We start from the raw sequence: 19,803 nt of genomic DNA on the forward strand, positions 1-19,803 counted from the left end.
GTGAAGGGCATTTCTCCCTGCTGACTGAACGATCAATCGGAAATAATCAACAGATCAATAATAAGACACAATAAACACTCAGGAGACACTCGTGTTTCTTTAGAAAATAATTTAATAACATTTGAATCCAACATGTAAAAAACACAGTGAAGGACTTTGTCTCCTCTCCTTGCTAATCAATAATCAATACTCTTTAATGATTCTCTGGCAGAATTTTGACAAAAAGAAAAAAGACAAATTGCACATGAGGTCATGTGACCGAGTCCTGACTGTCTCTACAGGACGTCCCGGAGCTGGACTCGGCGAGGATCAGTCTCTGTGGCAGTCTCTCTCTCTCTCTCTCTCTCTCTCTCTCTCTCAGCCAAATAGAAAATACTACGCAGGCCGCAGCCAGATCAATAATCAGATCAATAATCAGTTTGATCAATATTAACAAAATAAAAGTCTTGTTTTTCCTCTGGGACACAAAGAAAAGACAATGCAGCATCACTACAGGAGGGAGGGGGGGGGGGATCCTTTAAAACACACACTGGGGAGGAAGGGGGGGGGGTCAAACACCACAGTGAGATGTCACGGTCCGTCCCACCTAACGGCCCCGCCCCCACCCCCCCCTCAGGGAACTTAAAACAAAAGGAGGGAGATGAATCCAAATGAAAGTGAGAGAAACAGAAGGACATGAAGTGAGACACTGTCACTCAGCAGCTCGATACTTACGTACAGGTGAGACGGACATTAGCTGTCCACATGTGGACACTGGAGGGAGGGGGGCCTCCGAGGAGTCCTGGGGGAGGCGGAGGGGGGACGTCTGTCTTACCTCGTCTGATTGTCTGCTCTCACTCAATCATCTGCAGCCAATCAGCTGCTTTGTTATTGTCGGGGGGGAGAACAGTACAGGTGTAGTCTGAGGTAGAGGGGGCGGAGCCAAAGACGTCAGTGATCTTCAGTCTGAACTCGACCAACGACTAAACTCACTCCCACCTGCTGACACCAGTCCACCAACCGCCTGAGCCGCTCTGAGGCTCCGCCTTCTGCCGCTTCAAACAGCAGCCGCTGGAGGGGGAGACGGGGGGTGGAGGGGGGGGGGGGGGCAGACATTAAGAGAGGGGAAAGAAGGGAAGGAGAGAGAGAGGAGATGGGGGGGGGGGTGAGGGGGCTCAGGTGAACATGCGTGTATACAGGTGTGATATAAACAAGAGAAAGAGACAGTTTCCACCCGTCACTTCACCTGCTTCAGTCCAGACTCCGTACAGGTGAACCTGACACACAGGTGTTCGTCAGGTACACCTGTACCAGTCGGACCAGGTGTGACTGAGACAGGTGAGGTGACAGCGCGTGTGTGTGTGTGTGTGTGTGTGTGTGTGTGTGTGTGTTAGAGAAAGTGAAGGGGTGAATTACATCTTTCCACAGGGCAGCACACAGTGGGAGGTTTTGGAGCGCCTGCTGATAGAGAAGTCTCACCTACAAAAACAAAACAATCAAATAAAAGAGGGGAGAAAAAACAAACAAACAAACAGAAACAAACAAACAAACAAACAAACAGCAGAGGCCGGAGCATCAGTTCAACAGGACGAGGACAGACACAGTGTGGGATGAGGTCAGAGGTTAATCTACACATTACTGTGACGCTGATACAGAGCCTGCAGAGAGAGCCAGAGACAGGAAGTGATCATCAACAGGCCGCAGCAGGTTCTGACTCACGCCGCGTTTTTACAAGAGAAGAAGACCCGTTTCACTCACTCATCCCTCCATCACTGACTCACCTCCGATCGCTCCTTCAGCTCCCTCTCCACAGCTATCGCTCTGCAGAGAGAGAGAGACACACGTCAGCCTCACTCGGCAAACACTCACTACAACCTCCTCCTCGTGGTCGTATCCCTCCGCCACTCAGACTAGTCCCAGGTCACTTCCTGTTCGTCCAGAGTCACACAAGATATGAACCATCTGTGTGAAAGTTTGTCATAGCTGCTGTGAAGTCTGAGAGTGTGAAGTGATTCTCTCCAGGAGTTCACAAACCCAAAATCATGCTTTGTGAGGTCACCGTGACCGTGACCTTTGAACTTTGACCGTTAGCCACCAAATACTAATCAGTTCTTCCTCGAGTCCAGGTGGGAGGGAGACACTGACAGTCACTGAAGACGTGGAGCGGTCTCAGGTACTCACATCCTCCAGCTGGACACGCTCCTGGGACAGTTGCTGCTCAACATCCTGGACTGGAACTTCAGGTGTTCCATGTTCCCGTCCTGCCACTCCTGACGCAGCAACCTGGACACACACACAGCACTGACACTGCTGTCTCAGAGACATGTCTGTCTGTCTGTCTGTCTGTCTGTCTGTCTGTCTGTCTGTCTGTCTGTCTGTGTGTGTGTGTGTGTGTGTGTGTGTGTGTGTGTGTGTGTCATGTGTGTGTGTGTGTGTGTCTCGTGTGTGTGTGTGTACCTCAGGCCCAGCTCAGTGTTGTTGGGCATGGCGTATCTCAGTCTCTCCAGCACCAGTGCATGCTGGGACTGTGGCAGGCAGCTCAGGTAGAAAGACACCACCTGAGGATCCAGTGAACAGAGACAAAGGTCGACAGTGACCAGGTGCTCATGAGCAAGGCAGCGTCCTGACAGTGTGGGAGTACAACGCTTTGACCAACAGATTTAAACTAAAGGAAATGTGTTCACATGGTCGTGGTGGTGGTGGTGGGGGGGGGGGGGGGGGGGGGGGGGGGGGGGGGGGTGAGGGGGGCGGACCTTGTTGTGGAAGCGGTAGCAGCTCCAGAACTCTGCGGGGTTGAAGGGAACCTCCAGTCGAGACGGGACGGTGCTCAGGCAGCGCTGCACCAGGTCTGAGATCAGTCTGGACTGAGAGCTGGTGGGACCACGAGTCAGCTGACTGCTGCTGAACACCAGGTAACTGAGGAGGGAGGGCCGTGTTCAGCTACAGTACATCATGATTAATGATATTGATTGGCGACTGATCGATAACACTCACTCCATCCACAGTTTGTGAAGCTCGTCCAGCTGCATGGCCGATCCCAGCGCTCTCTCAAAGGCGTCCACCGTGTCCTCCGCTGAGCCGTGAAGCCACTGCCAGCGACTGAACAACACAACACAGTCACCTGACATGTTCTCTACAGAACCAACAACAGAACGCCGGCCTGAGATCAGCTGTGATCACTTCCTGTCTGCAGTGTATCATGTTTTACTGTGAAACTGTTCTGCCGACTCTGTTTCTCTGGAGCTTTATTCTGGAGGGACATCAGAGAGGAAGTGATGTCACACTGAAGCAGCTCAGTATAGATTCATCTGTCACTACAAACTGATCCACTGACTCTAAAATGAGTTGATGATAAAATGATTTTCTTCTACACATGACGTTCGAGCAGTTTCTACGTTACTGGACAAAAAGGATTCAATGTAAAACCCACTGGTCAGCTCTCCAACCAATCAGAGAGCTTGTTACAGCCCATGGCCAATGGGATTGTTTAGCCTGGTTTTTACCAGCACTGACGCCCTGTCACAGAGAGGCTAACAGGAGAAGCTAAACGGCTAAGCTAATCATTTAGCTAACAGGAAAAAGGAAATGTTCTCACTGTTAAAAACCTTCACATTGTTTTTTCTAATATTTATTCATGAATTAATAAATATATTTATTTATATTATAAATATATATTTCTGTATATTAGGCTCCTCAGAGACGAGCGGGAGAATCAGGTGCAGTAACAGGAAACACACCAGTGAATCAGGTGGAGGTGAGGCGTCTGCTGACTGAGCTGCTCCTGAAGATCCTTCTTGATGACGGGACCTCGCAGCAGCTCCTCGGTGGGGAAACCCAGGATGTGACTGATGGAAGAAAAAAACAGACTGTAACTGCTCTGAACTCAGGTCGTAACACGGCTGCCGCCACGTATCATTCTACTGCTTGATCTGTGTCTGTCCGAGTGTCAGAGCTTCACGATGTACCGCAGAACGTCCGCCGGCTTCTTCTGTCCATGTTCGTCCTCACACAGAGACAGGACGAAGCCTCGGAACAGAGGAACCACGGCGCTCGACTTCTCCTGTGGAGCGGGAAACACCGACATGAACTGGTGTGATCAGAGACAACCATGGAACATGTTTCAATCATGTCAAATCAACAGAGTCTTTTTTCTTTTCTCATGACGGACGTTTCTGTTCGTGTTTCTCCACAACACGAGTTTCACTGTATAAATATGGTCGTATCCCTCCGCCACTCAGACTAGTTCCAGGTCACATCCTGTCCGTCCAGAGTCACAGAAGATATGAACCGTGTGTGACGTCTTGAGTAATGGATAAAGAAGTGTTTTGTGAGGTCATCGTGACCTTGACCTTTGACCTTTGACCACCAAAGTCTAATCAGTTCGTCCTTGAGTCCTGGTGAATGTTTCTGCCAAATCCGAAGAAGTTGCTTCAAGGCGTCGCTGAGACATCGTGTCCATGAGAAGGAGACTGACGGACAACCTGAAAACAAAATGGCTGCCACTCTGACTGACGCCGGCGCGAGCGAATACAAAAACCAGGTGAACACCTGAGCTCACCTGAGACATGAGGAACTTGCAGGAGTGATAGAAGACCTCTGCGTTGTTGGGACACTCGGCCAGAGCGTGGAGCCACATGCTGACCGCCTGATCGCCGTCTCCCTTCCTGATGTGGAGGTCGGCCAGAGCGTCTCGCAGCGCGCAGGACTCAGGACACGCCTCCAGCAGAGACTCACACAGGGCGACGCCCTCGTCGTACCTGCAGGGACACGACAACAACACCGGCGTCTTCATACAGAGCTGAAGACAGTCGACAAGACGCTGTTCACATTGTGACCTCACCGCTCCAAACAACACATCATTGACTTACTGTTCCACGCTTTTATTTTGACAGAGAGAGTGGAGACAGACAGGAAGTACAGGAGAGAGAGTTTAGCACGCCCTAAACACCTGGCCACCGGGACGCCTCACGAAATATCAGCTTCTTACAAACTGTTGAACTGTTTGAGCTTCTGTCCATTAATCAACACGTTTTAACGGTTTTAAGCTGCAAGAAACAAGCTCCTCCCACAGACACCAGGTCACATCATGAGCTTCATGAGTTCAGTAGAAGCAGGTGAGTCCTCCTCACTCACCTCTGCAGCAGTCTGTAGAGGAAGATGAGGTTGGTGTGTAGAGGCAGGCAGGCCAGCGTCCTCTCGCTCGGAGACAGAGACTCGTCGCTGCACTGGTGGACGGCGTCTGAGGGAGAAACCACGTCAGAGAGTCAGAGACTATAGAGTCGAACTAAGACCTGAACCCGAAGCGTTTCCTCTGGTGTCGGCCTCTGTACCTTGGAAGAGAGCGATGAGGATGTCGAGCGGCGTGCTGACGTCCTGCGGCGTCTTCCACGGCAGCAGGAAGGACTCTCTGCTGACCAGTCTGGACGGACCGGACTCCGCCGGGTCGTAGAGGCCGGACGGCAGCCGGTCGAACTCCGTCAGGTGGATGTAGGAGAGCCAGACCAAGGCCCGGTCTCTGGTTGTCAGGTGATCGGCGATGCTCCTGTCATGAGCTGACTTCAAGGCGTTCTGTCAAAGCAAACACAGATCTGTGATGTTAGCGACTGGTTCTGGATCAGTTAATGTGTCATGAGCTGGAAGGATCAGGGGGAAAGTCTCTCTACCTGTAAAATGGCCAGAGCGCTCTCCATCCTGCCCGTGAACAGGTTGAGGTGAACTCTGTAGAGCAGAGACTCCATCAGCTGGAAGGACAGTTTGTCCGTGACGCCCGAAGACGGCGACGCCTCTGTGACGAGAAACTGCAGCAGACGATCGCACACGTAGTCCTTCCCCTCGAACGAGCTCTCCAGGTTCAAATACTGCAGCAACAACGTCACATGACACGTTTTCCCACGATGAGAAGAAATGCACATGAATAAACTGTGACGGGTGTTCAGAGCAGGTCTGAGGACTCACGTTCCACCACACTCTGTAGTCGGGCGCGTGCTCCACCGCCATCTCACACATCTCCTGCACCTCCTCCCTGCTGCCGCGCCTGGAGAACAGGGACAGGTAGTGGCTCCACACCTCCGGGTTGTCACAGTTACTCTCCAGAGCACGAGACAGCGTGTTCAGAGCGGCTTCCAAACACTCTGCTGCAGACCTGCACACACACACACACACACACACACACACACACACACACACACACACACACACACACACACACACACACACACATTAAACCCTCGTATACAGAGGTGGAAGGACAGGCTGAATCAGCTGGTGGCTCGGTGACGTACGTCTCGTTCTGGCTGAGGTACTTGAAGGCGAGTTTGATCCACAGCTGAGTGTCTCGAGGACTCTCCAGGACGCTGGTCTCCAGGTTTGATATGTCGTCCGTCTCGCTGACGAAGTAACGCTTGTCCTCTGATGTGACACACACGTCTAACGCCGACAGGCTGGTCTTACAGCAGTCGTCTGCGCAGACACAAACATGAGGGATTTATCTCCAGCTGTTCATCATAAAACATCCAGATGTTCAGGAGCTGAAACTGTAGAACTGATCCTGGTCAGAATCATTTCATGTTTGTATGAAGGTCTGTCAAACCTTAGAACACAGTCAGCCTCGTACATTCAGACAGAGCGGGAGACGGAGGGAGGGATAATTATATCTGAGGGAGAATGGACAACATGGAGGCCAACCAGGAGTTTGTCTGGAAGAACCTGATAAAGTATTTTATTAAACCCTCAGTGACCTTCGTCCTCACCGTATCCTCCGGCTGTGACGCTTCCGCCTGCGGCCTCGTGCTCGCCGTCGTCCTCGGGGCCGAGGCCGCTCTGAGCGGACGGCTTGGGCCTCCACCTCCTCACGTCTTTACAGGTGGTGAAGGGAGGAACTGGAGAACGAGACCGGACCAGAAGTCAGATGTCTGGAAACAGTTTCCGTGGTGACGAGAGCGTTCAGAGAGACGATGACTCACCGTGTCGTTTGCTTTCGTTCACTTTGCTGACGAGGAGGACGGCCTTCTGGTCGACGCCCATACGACCTTTGTTTGTGCCAAACAGCTTCTTCATGTATTTCTCTACAAAACAGACAGAACATATAAAACCAGCAGCCGGAGTCTGACCGGAGTCTGACCGGAGTCTACTTCAGAGGACAAAACATTTCAGACACCAGTCTGTGTATACACAAGGTTATAGAGGAAATGATTCTTTCTCACCTGTGGCAGCACTGATGTCATCGTCCGAGCTGCCGTCAGAGCAGCCAATCAGAGACAGGTTGTACGACAGGATGTCCTGGAAGAGCTGGTTTCCAGTCAGAGTGCAGTTTCTCATGTGCTGCCTGCGGTGCAGAGGGAGAGGACGCAGACATTAAACAACGAGGAGACAGCAGCAGGTTGTCACAGTGAAATCAGTCGGTCGTGATGATTCTCACCATCTGCAGTCGTCGTCGTTGCAGGTTCCTGTGAGGTCGAAGCGACAGAAACACTTCCTGGGTTCAAGGCTGTTGCTGTATGTCACGGAGCTCAGTGATAACTTCTCCTTGGTCCTGTAATACGGACTGAACCTGGCAGAGACAACACACACACACGGTTGTTTTTCAGTGTTTCTGTCTTCATGGTGACTCTCTCTGGGCTGGACCTTCCACATACACCTGTATTCATACTGCAGAGGTATTTACAGGACAACCAGCTGACACCTCTGACCACACACAGTGTCACTGATGATGTGACTTCAGACTCCAGTTCACTGCAGCTGTGAGGAGTTAGCTCAGTCTTATTACTTCTGCAAACATGTTAGTAATTATACAGAGATCTGTTTTCACTTTGACATTAAAGGCTCTTTTTCTGTTAAACTGTGTCAGAAGATCCACATTAAATCTGCTTTGATTCACGGCCATAAAACAGTAAAACATCAGGAGAGTCAATTACTTTTTATTGGAGCTGTAAAGTCAGTTTTCAGTGTGTTGATGTGGAGTCTACCTGTATGATCTGAAGACCAGCAGAGGGCTGTGATACGCTCCAAAGGGAACAGGTCTCAGCTCCGAGCTTCCTGACTGACTTGTTGTTGCCTCCATCTCCACTGGAAGCACCTGCACAGAGACAGAGACCCAGACAGCAGGCGTTAGTGTAGGAACCCCCATCATCCACCATCCACCAACAATCAACCACCATCCATCAACCACCATCCATCATCATCCATCCATCCATCAACCACCATCCACCAACCATCATCCACCATCCATCCATCAACCACCATCCATCAACCACCATCCATCATCCACCATCCATCCATCAACCACCATCCACCATCCATCATCCACCATCCATCATCCATCATCCACCATCCATCCATCAACCACCATCCATCAACCACCATCCATCAACCACCATCATCATCCATCAACCATCATCCACCATCCATCAACACCATCCATCATCAACCACCATCCATCAACCACCATCCATCATCCACCATCCATCCATCAACCACCATCCATCATCCATCAACCATCATCCACCATCCATCCATCAACCACCATCCATCATCCACCATCCATCCATCCATCAACACCATCCATCAACCACCATCCACCATCCACCAACCATCATCCACCATCCATCAACCACCATCCACCAACAATCAACCACCATCCACCAACCATCATCCACCATCCATCCATCACCACCATCCATCAACCACATCCATCAACCACCATCCACCATCCATCATCCACCATCCATCATCCATCATCCACCATCCATCCATCAACCACCATCCATCAACCACCATCCATCAACCACCATCCATCATCCATCAACCATCATCCATCCATCAACCACCATCCATCAACCACCATCCATCATCCACCATCCATCCATCAACCATCCATCAACCACCATCCATCATCCACCATCCATCAACCATCATCCACCATCCATCCACCACCATCCACCATCCATCAACCATCATCCATCAACCATCATCCATCAACCACCATCCATCATCCACCATCCACCATCCATCAGCCACCATCCATCATCCACCATCCATCAGCCACCATCCACCATCCATCATCCACCATCCATCAACCACCATCCATCAACCATCATCCACCATCCATCATCCACCATCCATCAACCACCATCCATCAACCACCATCCACCATCCACCATCCATCCATCAACCATCCATCCATCAACCACCATCCACCATCCATCATCCACCATCCATCATCCACCATCCATCAACCACCATCCATCAACCATCATCCACCATCCATCATCCACCATCCATCATCCACCATCCATCAACCACCATCCATAATGCTAAAACTATTTATTCTCAACTTGTTCCACATATAAACACAATGAATGTTTGACTTGAGTGTGTTCTGCTGTCACTGTGTCTGTTCTGGATTGGATCAGCTGGACTCGGTCAGTGCTGTATTGGATCAGCTGGACTCGGTCAGTGCTGTATTGGATCAGCTGGACTCGGTCAGTGCTGTATTGGATCAGCTGGACTCGGTCAGTGCTGTATTGGATCAGCTGGACTCGGTCAGTGCTGTATTGGATCAGCTGGACTCGGTCAGTGCTGTATTGGATCAGCTGGACTCGGTCAGTGCTGTATAACCACTGACTGAGTCCAGCTGAAGGTCAAGAATATCACCAGGACTTCAGGCTGATATTGATTGAAGGTTACGTCGGTGCAGGGCTGGTTTCATATTAGTATCATGTAACTTTGGTTTAGTTTCTTCTGTTTGTATTCTATGAGTCAGAAAATCAAAAAATAAAAGTTCTGGTGTCACCTGTCCAGTTGGGGGGCGGTCGTCGTTTTCTTCCAGGTTCTGCAGCTCCGTCAGCAGCAGCTCTCCCAGCCGGGCCTGCTGCTGGTACCTCAGCTTCAGAGCGTCCAGGTCCAGACCTGCAAACATCTCTGCGGGAGCCTCGGAGCTGGTTGCGGTCTTGGCGGGTTTGGCAGTGCTGCTGTCTTTGGCTGGAGTGGAGCTCAGCTGCTCCAGGTTGGGTTTGGTGAAGGAGCTGCTGGACTGACGGAGGGAGTGTCGGCGGGGGCCTTTAGCAGCGGGGGCCGGTGCCGGTGCCGTTGCAGGTTCTGATTCGTGATCTTCGGCCTCAGCGACATCTTCGCTGTCCAGGGTGAGTTTGTCCTGGGTTAGGTCGTGCAGAGAGGGCTGGGGCAGAGGGAAGGGGCTGGAGGGGGAGGGGTGTGGGATCTGGATCTGAGGGTCAGGGGGGGTGGAAGCTCGTACTGGCGGCTCTGCAGGCGGCTCTGGTGTCGCTCCTTTGTTGCGCAGGGCCTGAGCCTCCTTCAGCTTCTGGATCTTGAGGGCGTATTCAGACTCCAGCTGCTGCAGCCGCTGCTTCTGAGCAATCAGCTCTGCAAAGTGACGCTCTGAGCCGCGAGGAGCGCCGTCCACACGCTGCAGCTTACTGGGCTGAGAGGGCACAAAGATTCAAATAGTCAGGACCACACACACACACACACACACACACACACACACACACACACACACACACACCAAGTTACAGCCTCATTACACACTCATTATGCACACACGTGAAGCCCTGTACATCTGGTGAGTTCATGCCTGTCTCATCTCTCTCAGCTCACTTTTCTGTGCTTGAGTGGAGCTGTGACTGTTGTTCAGTCACAAAGTACTTCTGAATATTTGCATCTTCTACACAGTATTATTTATGTACGTTGTTGTTTACCTGGAGTGCAGTCACCTGTGAATGACACATTAACCAACACTTCATTAGCTCCTCACCTGAAGTATAACACAGTGAGGAGGCTACAGTTAGCTGTCCAGAAGCAACACCTGTGCTAATGTACAACAGCTAACTGACCAGAAATAAACACCTGTCCTAGCAAACAGATAGTTAACCAGGTATAACACCTGTCCTAATGAACGAGTCAAGACTCAACCTTGAACCATTCTATTTGTCATTTAGCAACATTCACAGTTAAAGGCGGGTAATATTAACTAAACATATGCTAACCGATTAGCGAACGGCCAACGTTAGCTAACGGAGAACGGCTCAGTAAAGAGAGAAAAACGTGCCGATGTTGATCGTTACACCTTCACATATCAGGTTACACAAGGTGTCAGGTTATAGCAATAATAATAATAATAATAATAATAATTATTATTATTATTATTAGCATTAGCATTAGCAGTAGTAGCAGTCTCTAAAATGTCCGTTTGTTTTCCTGTTTTCTCTCGTTACAAACTGAATATTTGGGGGTTTTAAACATTTATATATGAGGTGTCAATTTGGACATTTCATGCAGTAAAAGCTGAATTAATGAAGAAACAATCAGCAGGTTGGTTGCTGCTGAAATGTCTGCCTGTTCCTCGGGGGGGCAGCAGAGTAGCTCAGGTGTGTTCCTCACCAGGTTGGCGTGGTTGTCTGTTCTGCGCTTGGATCCTCTCCCAGCAGCGAGCTGTGCCTGAGCCAGCTCCTGCTCCAGCCTGACGGCCAGACTCTTCTTTATGGACACTCTGTGTTCGACACGATGCACCTGCACAGAGCAGCAGAGGTCAGACTGAGGTACAGACCGCACACTGAAGTGAACGGCGGCTGTGGGCGTGGCCCTCTGCGGTTCACCTGTTCCTGCAGCTTCTTCAGCAGCGTCTTGTTGGCGCTGACGATCTTGTCTGAGGCCTGGAGCTGCTCTCTCAGTTTGGCCACTTTGGCCTCAGCGGCCTTCAGAGACTCTCTCTTCTTCAGCTCCTGCTGGAGCAGATGTCTGAGCACGGCCTCGTCTCTCTGCAGCAGCTCCCTGTGAAGCAGGTGAGAGTCACAGTCCGACACTTTGACACCTGCTTCTCTGATCAGATCATGGCGTAGCTTAGGTCTCGGCATCGTTAGGGACACAACAACCCTCCCGACAACAAAACAACAACGATGTAATAATGTAAAGTTGTAAGGACATGTCCCGACCGTACGTCCACGGATCAGGTGATAAAAGGTGCAGACGGCTCAACACGTTTCCACACGTGTGAACTCGTGCTGTGTGACGTGTTGTTCGTGGTTCAGTGTCGCTCACCTGTTCTTGTTGAGTCTCTGCTCGGCCTCACTCAGCTTCACCTCCGCAGCACTTTTCCCCGATGAATCCAGCACAGACTCGGAGCCGGCCGGGGAGGCGGAGCTCCGAGGACTCGGACTGTGATCCTTCAGCATCTTCTGCTTCTCCCTGCTGCACCAACCATGTCACTCGTTAGTCTAACGACGGCTGATCTCTCTCTGTGTTAATGACAGTATTTGATTGAAATCTTGGTACCTGGCGATTTCCTCTTTGAGCAGACGGTACTCGGCCTTCTTGGCCTCTGGGAGCGCCTCAGGAGTCCTGACCGGGTTGTTCTCCTTCTCCGATCCGGAGGCTCCTTTAGGCTTCGCAGCCTGGAAACCACATGTTCAAATCATGAATCAACACACACACAGAGGAGGTGAAATCTGTTCCATCCATCACAGTTAATGTTTTACTTCTCTTTGATTTGATTAGTCAGCGTCTTTGTTTTGTCTTCTCTTGTGTTTTAATTGATTCCAGTGGACAGATCACTAACCTGAACCTTTTGTAAAATCAAGTTTCGTTCTCGACTCATTAAGATCATTAAAACCTTCATTAAGAGACAAGATTTGATTTTATTAATCTGCATCTTTCCTGCTGTTCAGTGTGTTTACATTGAGATCTGCTCGTCCTCACACAGGACAACACCCACCTGCGTGAGGCGGGAAAATCAGCCAGTGATCAGCTGACCTCTTCATTAACACGAGTTTGTGATTTAAAGACAAAATAACTGAGTGAATCAACCGGGACCAGAACTGTTGATGGTCTCTGGTTGTCTGAACTTTGAGCTACAGAACCAGTAGAAACCATGTGACTGAAGCTCCTCCTCCTTTCACTCTCATGTTTTGGACTAAATGACGTCGATCAGGTGACTGTGACACCTGTATCCCCGCCTGTCTAATTGTATGGTCGTGTTGCAGCAGGTGCAGAGCCTCACCTCCACGCTCCTCCTGGCTTCTTTGATCATGAACTCCAGTCCTCCGAACACGGTCTGCGTGGAGCTGCAGGCGTCCAGGTCCGAGTCGCTGTCGTCAGAGTCGTTGAGAGAAACCACCACGGACTTGTGTCTGGGCAGCTGCAGAGAACAGAGCAGGTAACGCTGACATCATGAGGCTGTGTGTGTGTGTGTGTGTGTGTGTGTGTGTGTGTGAGAGACGCTCTGTGTGTGTGTGTGTGTGTGTGTGTGTGTGTGTGTGTCTGTGTGTGTGTGTGTGTGTGTGTGTGAGACGCTGTGTGTGTGTGTGTGTGTGTGTGTGTGTGTGTGTGACGCTGTGTGTGTGTGTGTGTGTGTGTGTGTGTGTGTGACGCTGTGTGTGTGTGTGTGTGTGTGTGTGTGTGTGTGAGACGCTGTGTGTGTATGTCTGTGTGTGTGTGTGTGTGTGTGTGTGTGTGTGACGCTGTGTGTGTATGTCTGTGTGTGTATGTCTGTGTGTGTGTGTGTGTGTGACGCTGTGTGTGTATGTCTGTGTGTGTATGTCTGTGTGTGTGTGTGTGTGTGACGCTGTGTGTGTATGTCTGTGTGTGTATGTCTGTGTGTGTGTGTGTGTGTGACGCTGTGTGTGTATGTCTGTGTGTGTGTGTGTGTGAGACGCTGTGTGTGTATGTCTGTGTGTGTATGTCTGTGTGTGTGTGACGCTGTGTGTGTATGTCTGTGTGTGTGTGTGTGTGAGACGCTGTGTGTGTATGTCTGTGTGTGTATGTCTGTGTGTGTGTGTGTGTGTGACGCTGTGTGTGTGTGTGTGTGTGTGTGTGTGTGTGTGAGAGACGCTGTGTGTGTGTGTGTGTGTGTGTGACGCTGTGTGTGTGTGTGTGTGTGTGTGTGTGTGACGCTGTATCTAATCTAGGATTGAAGTCTGGGAGTCTGAATCAGCTGATCTCTGACAGAAACGACACATGTCGTGAGGAGGTGAGATCTGATCACCTGACCTGTTACTGCAGGTGTTACTACACAGTGAGGAGGCGTGTTACAGGAGCACGTCTTTCTCAGGGTCTTACCACCAGCGGCGCTCTGGGGGCGTGATGACCTCTGGTGAACTTGTTGGCTCGTGGCTGAGACACCGTGTTCAGACTGACGGTGCTCAGGTTTCCTCTGGGCGGCTGCTGGACGCCTGCGGGAGGCTGGCGGCTCGGGGAGGGAGGAGCACTGGAGCTCTTCTCCTGGAGGGACACATACATCATCATCATCATCATCATCATCATCATCCAGACACTGTCATATAAATACAAAGGACAACAACAGCACCACCCAGTGTTCACAGTCAGTAACGCACCTCGGGCGCCACCACCCTCTTGTTGGCCATGGACATCAGACAGGTCTCCCTCAGCAGCATCTCCTCCTCCTCTTCCTCATCGGCAAAGGGAGGTTTGGGGGGAGGCTCCAAGTCGTCTGGTGGAGGGGGGAGAGGGGGAGGCGGGGGAGGAACACCGGACAACATGGGGGAGAGGAAGGGCTGAGAGAAATCCTGAGGGAGGGAAAGAGAGACAGAGTTTACTTCACACACACGTCACAAAAGACATCACACACACACACACACACACAGCGTCTCACACACACACACACACACACACACACACACACACACACACACACACACACACACACACACACACACACACACACACACACACACACACACGTACCAGTCTGAACTGAGCAGAGTCCGTCATGTACAGTGACACCTGAGGGAAACATCCCGGGTCGTCGGCGCTGAACGGGTTGTGTGTTGGAGACGGGACTGAAAACAGACAGAGGTCACATGGTCACTGTCAGTTTGGACCTGGTTCTGTTCTGTTGAGGATCATGTGTGAGGAGACTGGTTCATGTATTTCTGGGTGTGAGATCATGGAAATGTGCAGTTTAACTGCGACTGTCACATAAAGACTGAACAGGTGAAGGAGGGCGGAGCTCTGTCTCCTCACCTGGTGAACTGGTCTCACTGTCCGTGTCCATCGCCACCTCGTCGTAGTTGTCGTACTGGTAGAGGTTCCCTGAGGCGTCCAGGCCTTGTTTACCTGTGGACTTCCTGTGTTCACGGTCTCTGGACTGAAGGACAGATGTCAAACTGTCACTTTGTTTTTCATCATTTTCTTATTGATCAAAGCACAAATTGATTAAGATGAATTGATAATAAACTGATCAGTCAATGAGACACACACACACACACAAACACACACACACACACACACACACACACACACACACACACACGAGCCTCTCACTTTACTGCGCGTCCTCATCTTCCCTCCCACCAGCTTCATGAAGCGGTTGTACTGCTCGTCCTGGTTGGACAGGTCTCGGATTCGCCGGATCTCGTCCTCTCGTTTTCGCCGCTCCTCCTCGTCCTGGCGGCGTTTCTCCTCCTGCTCCCTCTGCTGCTGCAGCTTCCACGTCCTCAGCTGCTGCTTCCTGAACGCCTGCTTGGCGGCTGAGCCTGAGAGCAGAGGAGACACTGATTAGAGACTGCAGGTGAAGACCGGCTCAGTCTGACCCGTTCTGATCCTCTCACCTGGACTGATCATCTTCTTGTTGGGGTGGGGTTTCCCTGCAGCCCTGCCTCTCTCCAGCAGAGACTTGGGACCAGGTTTCGGACTCTGTTTTGGTCTGTCTCTCTCTGGGAGTCTCTCTCTGTCTCTGTCTGGAGGTCTGGGTCCAGCCTTGGTCCTGTCTCTGTCCCTCTCCAGAGGTTTGGACCTGGTTCTGTTCCTCTCTGCAGCAGCAGCAGCAGCTGTGGCGGAGGAGGCGGACCTGGTGGTGACCCTCTGCCTGCCGGGGGGAGCGGCTGCGGGGGCGGAGCTCTTCTCCTGGGCGGCTCTGGTGAGTCGGTCTTTACTCTTCTTCATCACCTGCTGCTCCTTCTGCTGCCACTTCTTACTGGCCGACTGCAGAGCGAGGAGACGCAGCTGCAGCTCCGACAGCTCCTCCTCCTCCACTTTCACCGCCGGCTGCTGGACACACAGCCACACAACGTTTAAACATACAGACTCTTACAGAGGTCACTGAACACACCGGCGGTCCCGGCCCCACCTTGTCAGGAGAGATGAGGGAGTCCTCGCTGGAGGCCGACGACTCTCTGCGACACGAACACGTCTTTTTAGGTTTGTCCTTCTCGTCTCTGTCCGTGTCCTCGCTGCAGCACAAACACGTCTTCTCCTCCACCTCCACCTCCGGCTTCTGCTCCGTCTCTCCTCCATCGTCCATCTTCTCTTCTCCTTCACCTGTAAACACACCACACCTGAGCTCAAACCTCTGAGCGCTAACCCGTCACTGAGCTTCAACACCTGTGACTCCAGCGTCACAACGCCACAGGAACAAACACTCACCCTCTTTGACAGCTCCGCCTTCTCCGTCCTGCCCCGCCAACTTCCTCTTCAGCTCGTCCAGATTGACGGGAGTGGGCAGTTTCTGACGCAGAGGTTTGATGTTGAACGCCTGGAACACTTTCCTCTCGGCCTTCTCCAGCTCCGATGGATCCTCGGGTCCCGCCGGACTGTGAGCCGCCTCTGGCGCCGGTCTGGCCTCTGTAATACTGGCAGCGTTGTCTGGGGTGTCCTCTCTGACGGGGGAGGCTTTGGGCTCCAGGGCCATGGTCTCCTCTTTACGGATGCACTCCAGCTCCAGCTGAATCTGTTTATACTTGGACAGCAAGTCCTCGAAGGACTCGTCAACACTGTTCTCAGGTTTGGAAACACTGTGAGCCGCTTTCCTGGTCTGAGTCCGGCCCAGAAGCTTCTCTGAGGCCGGGTTAAGGAAGAGAAACAGCTGCACATAGAGCTCGATGATGAACACAAAGTCAGTCATGATCTTAGCTGGAGCGTCGTTTTTTCATTTCATTTCATTTTCACTAAAAAATATAAATAGAATCACTTCCTGTTTATCCAGAGTCACAGAAAACATAAACATGTGTGTGAAAGTTGGTCAGAGATGCTGTGAAGGTTTGACTGATGGTTAAAGTGTTTTGTCAGGTCACACTGACCTTTGACCTTTGACCACCAAAATCTAATTAGTTTGTTTTTGAGTCCAAGTGAACGTTTGTGCCAAATCTGAAGGATTCCCTCCAGGTGTTGTGGAGGTATGGTGTTCACAAGGCCAAAACTGTTTTGTGAGGTCACTGTGACCTTTCACCCCCAAAATCTAATTATCTCAGCTCCGAATCCTAGTGAACGTTTAGTTCTGTGAAGGAGTTACTGAGATATCGTGTCCACGAGGAGACGGACGTACAGACAACCTGAAAACAAAATGGCCGCCGCTCTGACCGTCGCCGGCGTGAAGGAAGTAAAATGATGATGATGATGTGATTGTTGTTGGATCTGGTACCAAACAAACATGTTCCCCTGTGGAAAATATCTAGAGACCGGAGAATCTGCAGCTCCATGACGCTTCAGTGATGGTCTGTTGTTGTTGTTGTTGTTGTTGTTGTTGTTGTGACACATTTTACCTTCATCTAAAAAACGCAGCTCCTGTGATTTGGATATTTCACCTGGTCACGTTGTGATTTCCATAATATTTCCATTAATTGTTCAAACCTGGCTTCAAATAACGATTAGCATCATCTGACCAATTATCTTATTAATTAATGGATCACATTTTATTTTTATTCTGTAAAATGTCAGAAAATTATTTGTCACAAAATATGTGAATTGAAATATTTGCAGCGGAGCGGCTTATAAACACTATTGTTTAATAAGGAAGTGACAGTTTTCACTTCTCTCTGTAGGTTTAAAGAAAATAACAGATTATCCAATAATTTCTCCTCCATAAAAAGACAGAAAGCATCTATTCAACTTGTTCTGTGCTGTGATCCACCGCGCTGCCGACAGACAGGAAGTTGGTTTAACTCAGCTGTTACCGTCATCGACTTTAGGTTTCGTTTCCTTAGCAACAGCAGCTTTAACAGGTCCAGCCGCACAGTGTGACCTACATGTGATCTAACACGGACAACGGGCCCTTTAAAGGGTTATCCTGACAGATTAACACACAGGGACAATGGGGGTTAAATTCACCTGATCAGTGTCAGATAAAATGTTTATTTTCATCATCACTTAATGTGCTGATCATCTGTATGATGAAGACGAGCTGGTGTTTCCCACCTTATCTGTTTGATTCATGATGACGAGGCTGAAGTCAGTGTGTGATTCATCAGTGATAATGAGCCTCACACATCAGCTACAGCTCAGACACTGACACTGTTTCACATTCAGCAAAGCTTCATTCTGTTTATTAAAGTGAATCAATGGTGCGTTCACTGTTTTCTCCAACAACAGAGCAGTTTTCAAACCACATTTACACTGAGACCTGGACTTCATTAAAAATCTGACTCTGTTTGAAACTGCTTCAGACTCATGAAACATTCATTCTGAGATTATTATAGATATTCATTATTATAAGATTTCACAGCTTTCCCATCCAGGTCACATCAGACCGGCTCAGGATCAAAAACCACTGAACGCAGACTTTTCACATCTGGACATACTGATCAGAAGCTGACATCAGTGTCATTAATTAATCGATTATCAAAGCAGTGATTATTGTTTTATCAGAACCCAACCATGAGCCTGGAGTCAGGCTAGTCTACACTCTGTGGCTGGTGCTGGTCTGACCCACCAGTCCAGGTTCATGTGTGGCCTGTCAACCCCCCACAGACCTCTGGTGGACTGTAATCACTGTCCCCTGACGGCTGCTTACACTCGGATAAAACAGTTAGAGACCTGGGAAGGATACGTTTCCTCGAGGGAGAGTCAGTCCTGTTGCTGTGACTCTCTCCGGGCCCGTAACGACCAGGGGGAGGTCTGTTGCCTCGGTTCCAGGCCCCGCGGCCACAGTTCGACATGGACCGGTGCCTGAACCTGCCCAGGGCGCCGTGGCTCCGCTCCCAGAAGCTGGACCGCGGGCTGGGCTCCCCGTGTGGACCGTGACCCGGCGGCGGCGGCAGAGGTAGCGGCAGAGGAGAGGGAGGCCGGTCGGGCCCGCTCGGCCCGCACTGCTGCCTGTGGCCCGGGGGGAAAGGCCCGTGTCCATGAGGTCCGAGGTTGTATGGCATCAGGATGCGGAAATCTGGCGGCTGGTGGCCCATGTGTGGCAGCATGTTTGGCGGGTGTTGGTGGGGTTTTCGTGTCCGTGGTGGAGGAGCCCCGCGGCCGCCCGGCCTGTTACCATCCCCCCGCCGGAATGGCACACTCTCCTCGGTTTCATCATCGCAGATCTCTCCGTCTTCGAGCTCCCCCTCCTCTCTGGGAGATCGACTAACCGTGTTTACGTCCATGTTGTAGTGAAGTCAGCAGCGGCCTGCGGACCGTGAACTCACCGAAACGTGGACCCGACGTCCATTTTACCGTTTAAAACAACTGTTGGTTTGAACCCGGTCCGCCCTGATAGTCAGCTCACCGACTGCTTCTTCTTCGCGTATTCCCTTAGTCAACTACCGCGAGACAACCCGAGACTTTACGAGACTGGAAGAAACCCATATAAGGAGACCAGTTACAGTTACATATATATATATATATATATATATATATATATATATATATATATATATATATACACTGAAAACCCATGATTTTTACAGTCCACATAAATGTCGTTTATTAAAAGCCACATATATATTTGATGCCTATTTAAATTAAATAATATAAAAAAAAAATATATATATATATATATATGTATTTATTCATTTTCTTTCTTCTGACCTATGTTGCTCAGTTGTTTCTATTGTTTCTGCATTTTTCCTCAGTGTGATTTGTGCCTTTTTGACT

General features: G+C 50.5%; 1 protein-coding gene across 3 annotated transcripts; it reads right to left on the reverse strand.

Moving 5' to 3' along the window:
* Positions 1-92: 92 nt before the first annotated feature.
* LOC130176350 (zinc finger C3H1 domain-containing protein-like) lies at positions 93-19,471 on the reverse strand. 3 transcript variants are annotated; one of them, XM_056387384.1, is made up of 35 exons: positions 18,773-19,470; positions 16,375-16,785; positions 16,079-16,269; positions 15,561-15,996; positions 15,274-15,485; positions 14,974-15,097; positions 14,695-14,789; positions 14,325-14,516; positions 14,050-14,211; positions 12,992-13,129; positions 12,268-12,386; positions 12,034-12,183; positions 11,592-11,766; positions 11,377-11,505; positions 9,770-10,417; positions 7,944-8,053; positions 7,397-7,528; positions 7,182-7,303; positions 6,942-7,043; positions 6,729-6,857; positions 6,261-6,438; positions 5,935-6,121; positions 5,643-5,837; positions 5,310-5,547; positions 5,113-5,218; positions 4,538-4,736; positions 3,945-4,039; positions 3,717-3,824; positions 2,974-3,078; positions 2,733-2,895; positions 2,437-2,537; positions 2,161-2,262; positions 1,761-1,800; positions 1,396-1,458; positions 93-1,050 (listed from the first exon to the last, which is right to left on the reverse strand). In XM_056387384.1, the coding sequence occupies exons 1-35, from the start codon at positions 19,311-19,313 to the stop codon at positions 931-933; spliced, it is 6,318 nt and encodes a 2,105-aa protein (XP_056243359.1). In that variant the 5' UTR covers positions 19,314-19,470; the 3' UTR covers positions 93-930. The 3 variants fall into 3 exon arrangements, 2 of the variants coding, with proteins under 2 accessions (XP_056243359.1, XP_056243358.1); XM_056387383.1 differs by having other exon boundaries at positions 15,561-15,999; XR_008828853.1 differs by lacking the exons at positions 93-1,050; positions 1,396-1,458; positions 1,761-1,800; ... (1 more) ...; positions 2,437-2,537; positions 3,945-4,039 and having other exon boundaries at positions 2,756-2,895; positions 15,561-15,999; positions 18,773-19,471.
* Between the last annotated feature and the right edge of the window lie 332 nt (positions 19,472-19,803).

This window comes from Seriola aureovittata, chromosome 10 (assembly GCF_021018895.1).
Source record: "Seriola aureovittata isolate HTS-2021-v1 ecotype China chromosome 10, ASM2101889v1, whole genome shotgun sequence".
Classification (NCBI taxonomy): Eukaryota; Metazoa; Chordata; class Actinopteri; order Carangiformes; family Carangidae; genus Seriola; species Seriola aureovittata.

Coding starts and splice junctions, on each gene's coding strand:
- LOC130176350 (XM_056387383.1), bottom strand. CDS start 19,313: ATGGACGTAAACACGGTTAGTCGATCTCCCAGAGAGGAGGGGGAGCTC. Junction 7,304..7,396: donor AACGACGACGACTGCAGATG/GTGAGAATCATC, acceptor TCTGCACCGCAG/GCAGCACATGAGAAACTGCA. Junction 6,439..6,728: donor CGTCACAGCCGGAGGATACG/GTGAGGACGAAG, acceptor GTGTCTGCGCAG/ACGACTGCTGTAAGACCAGC.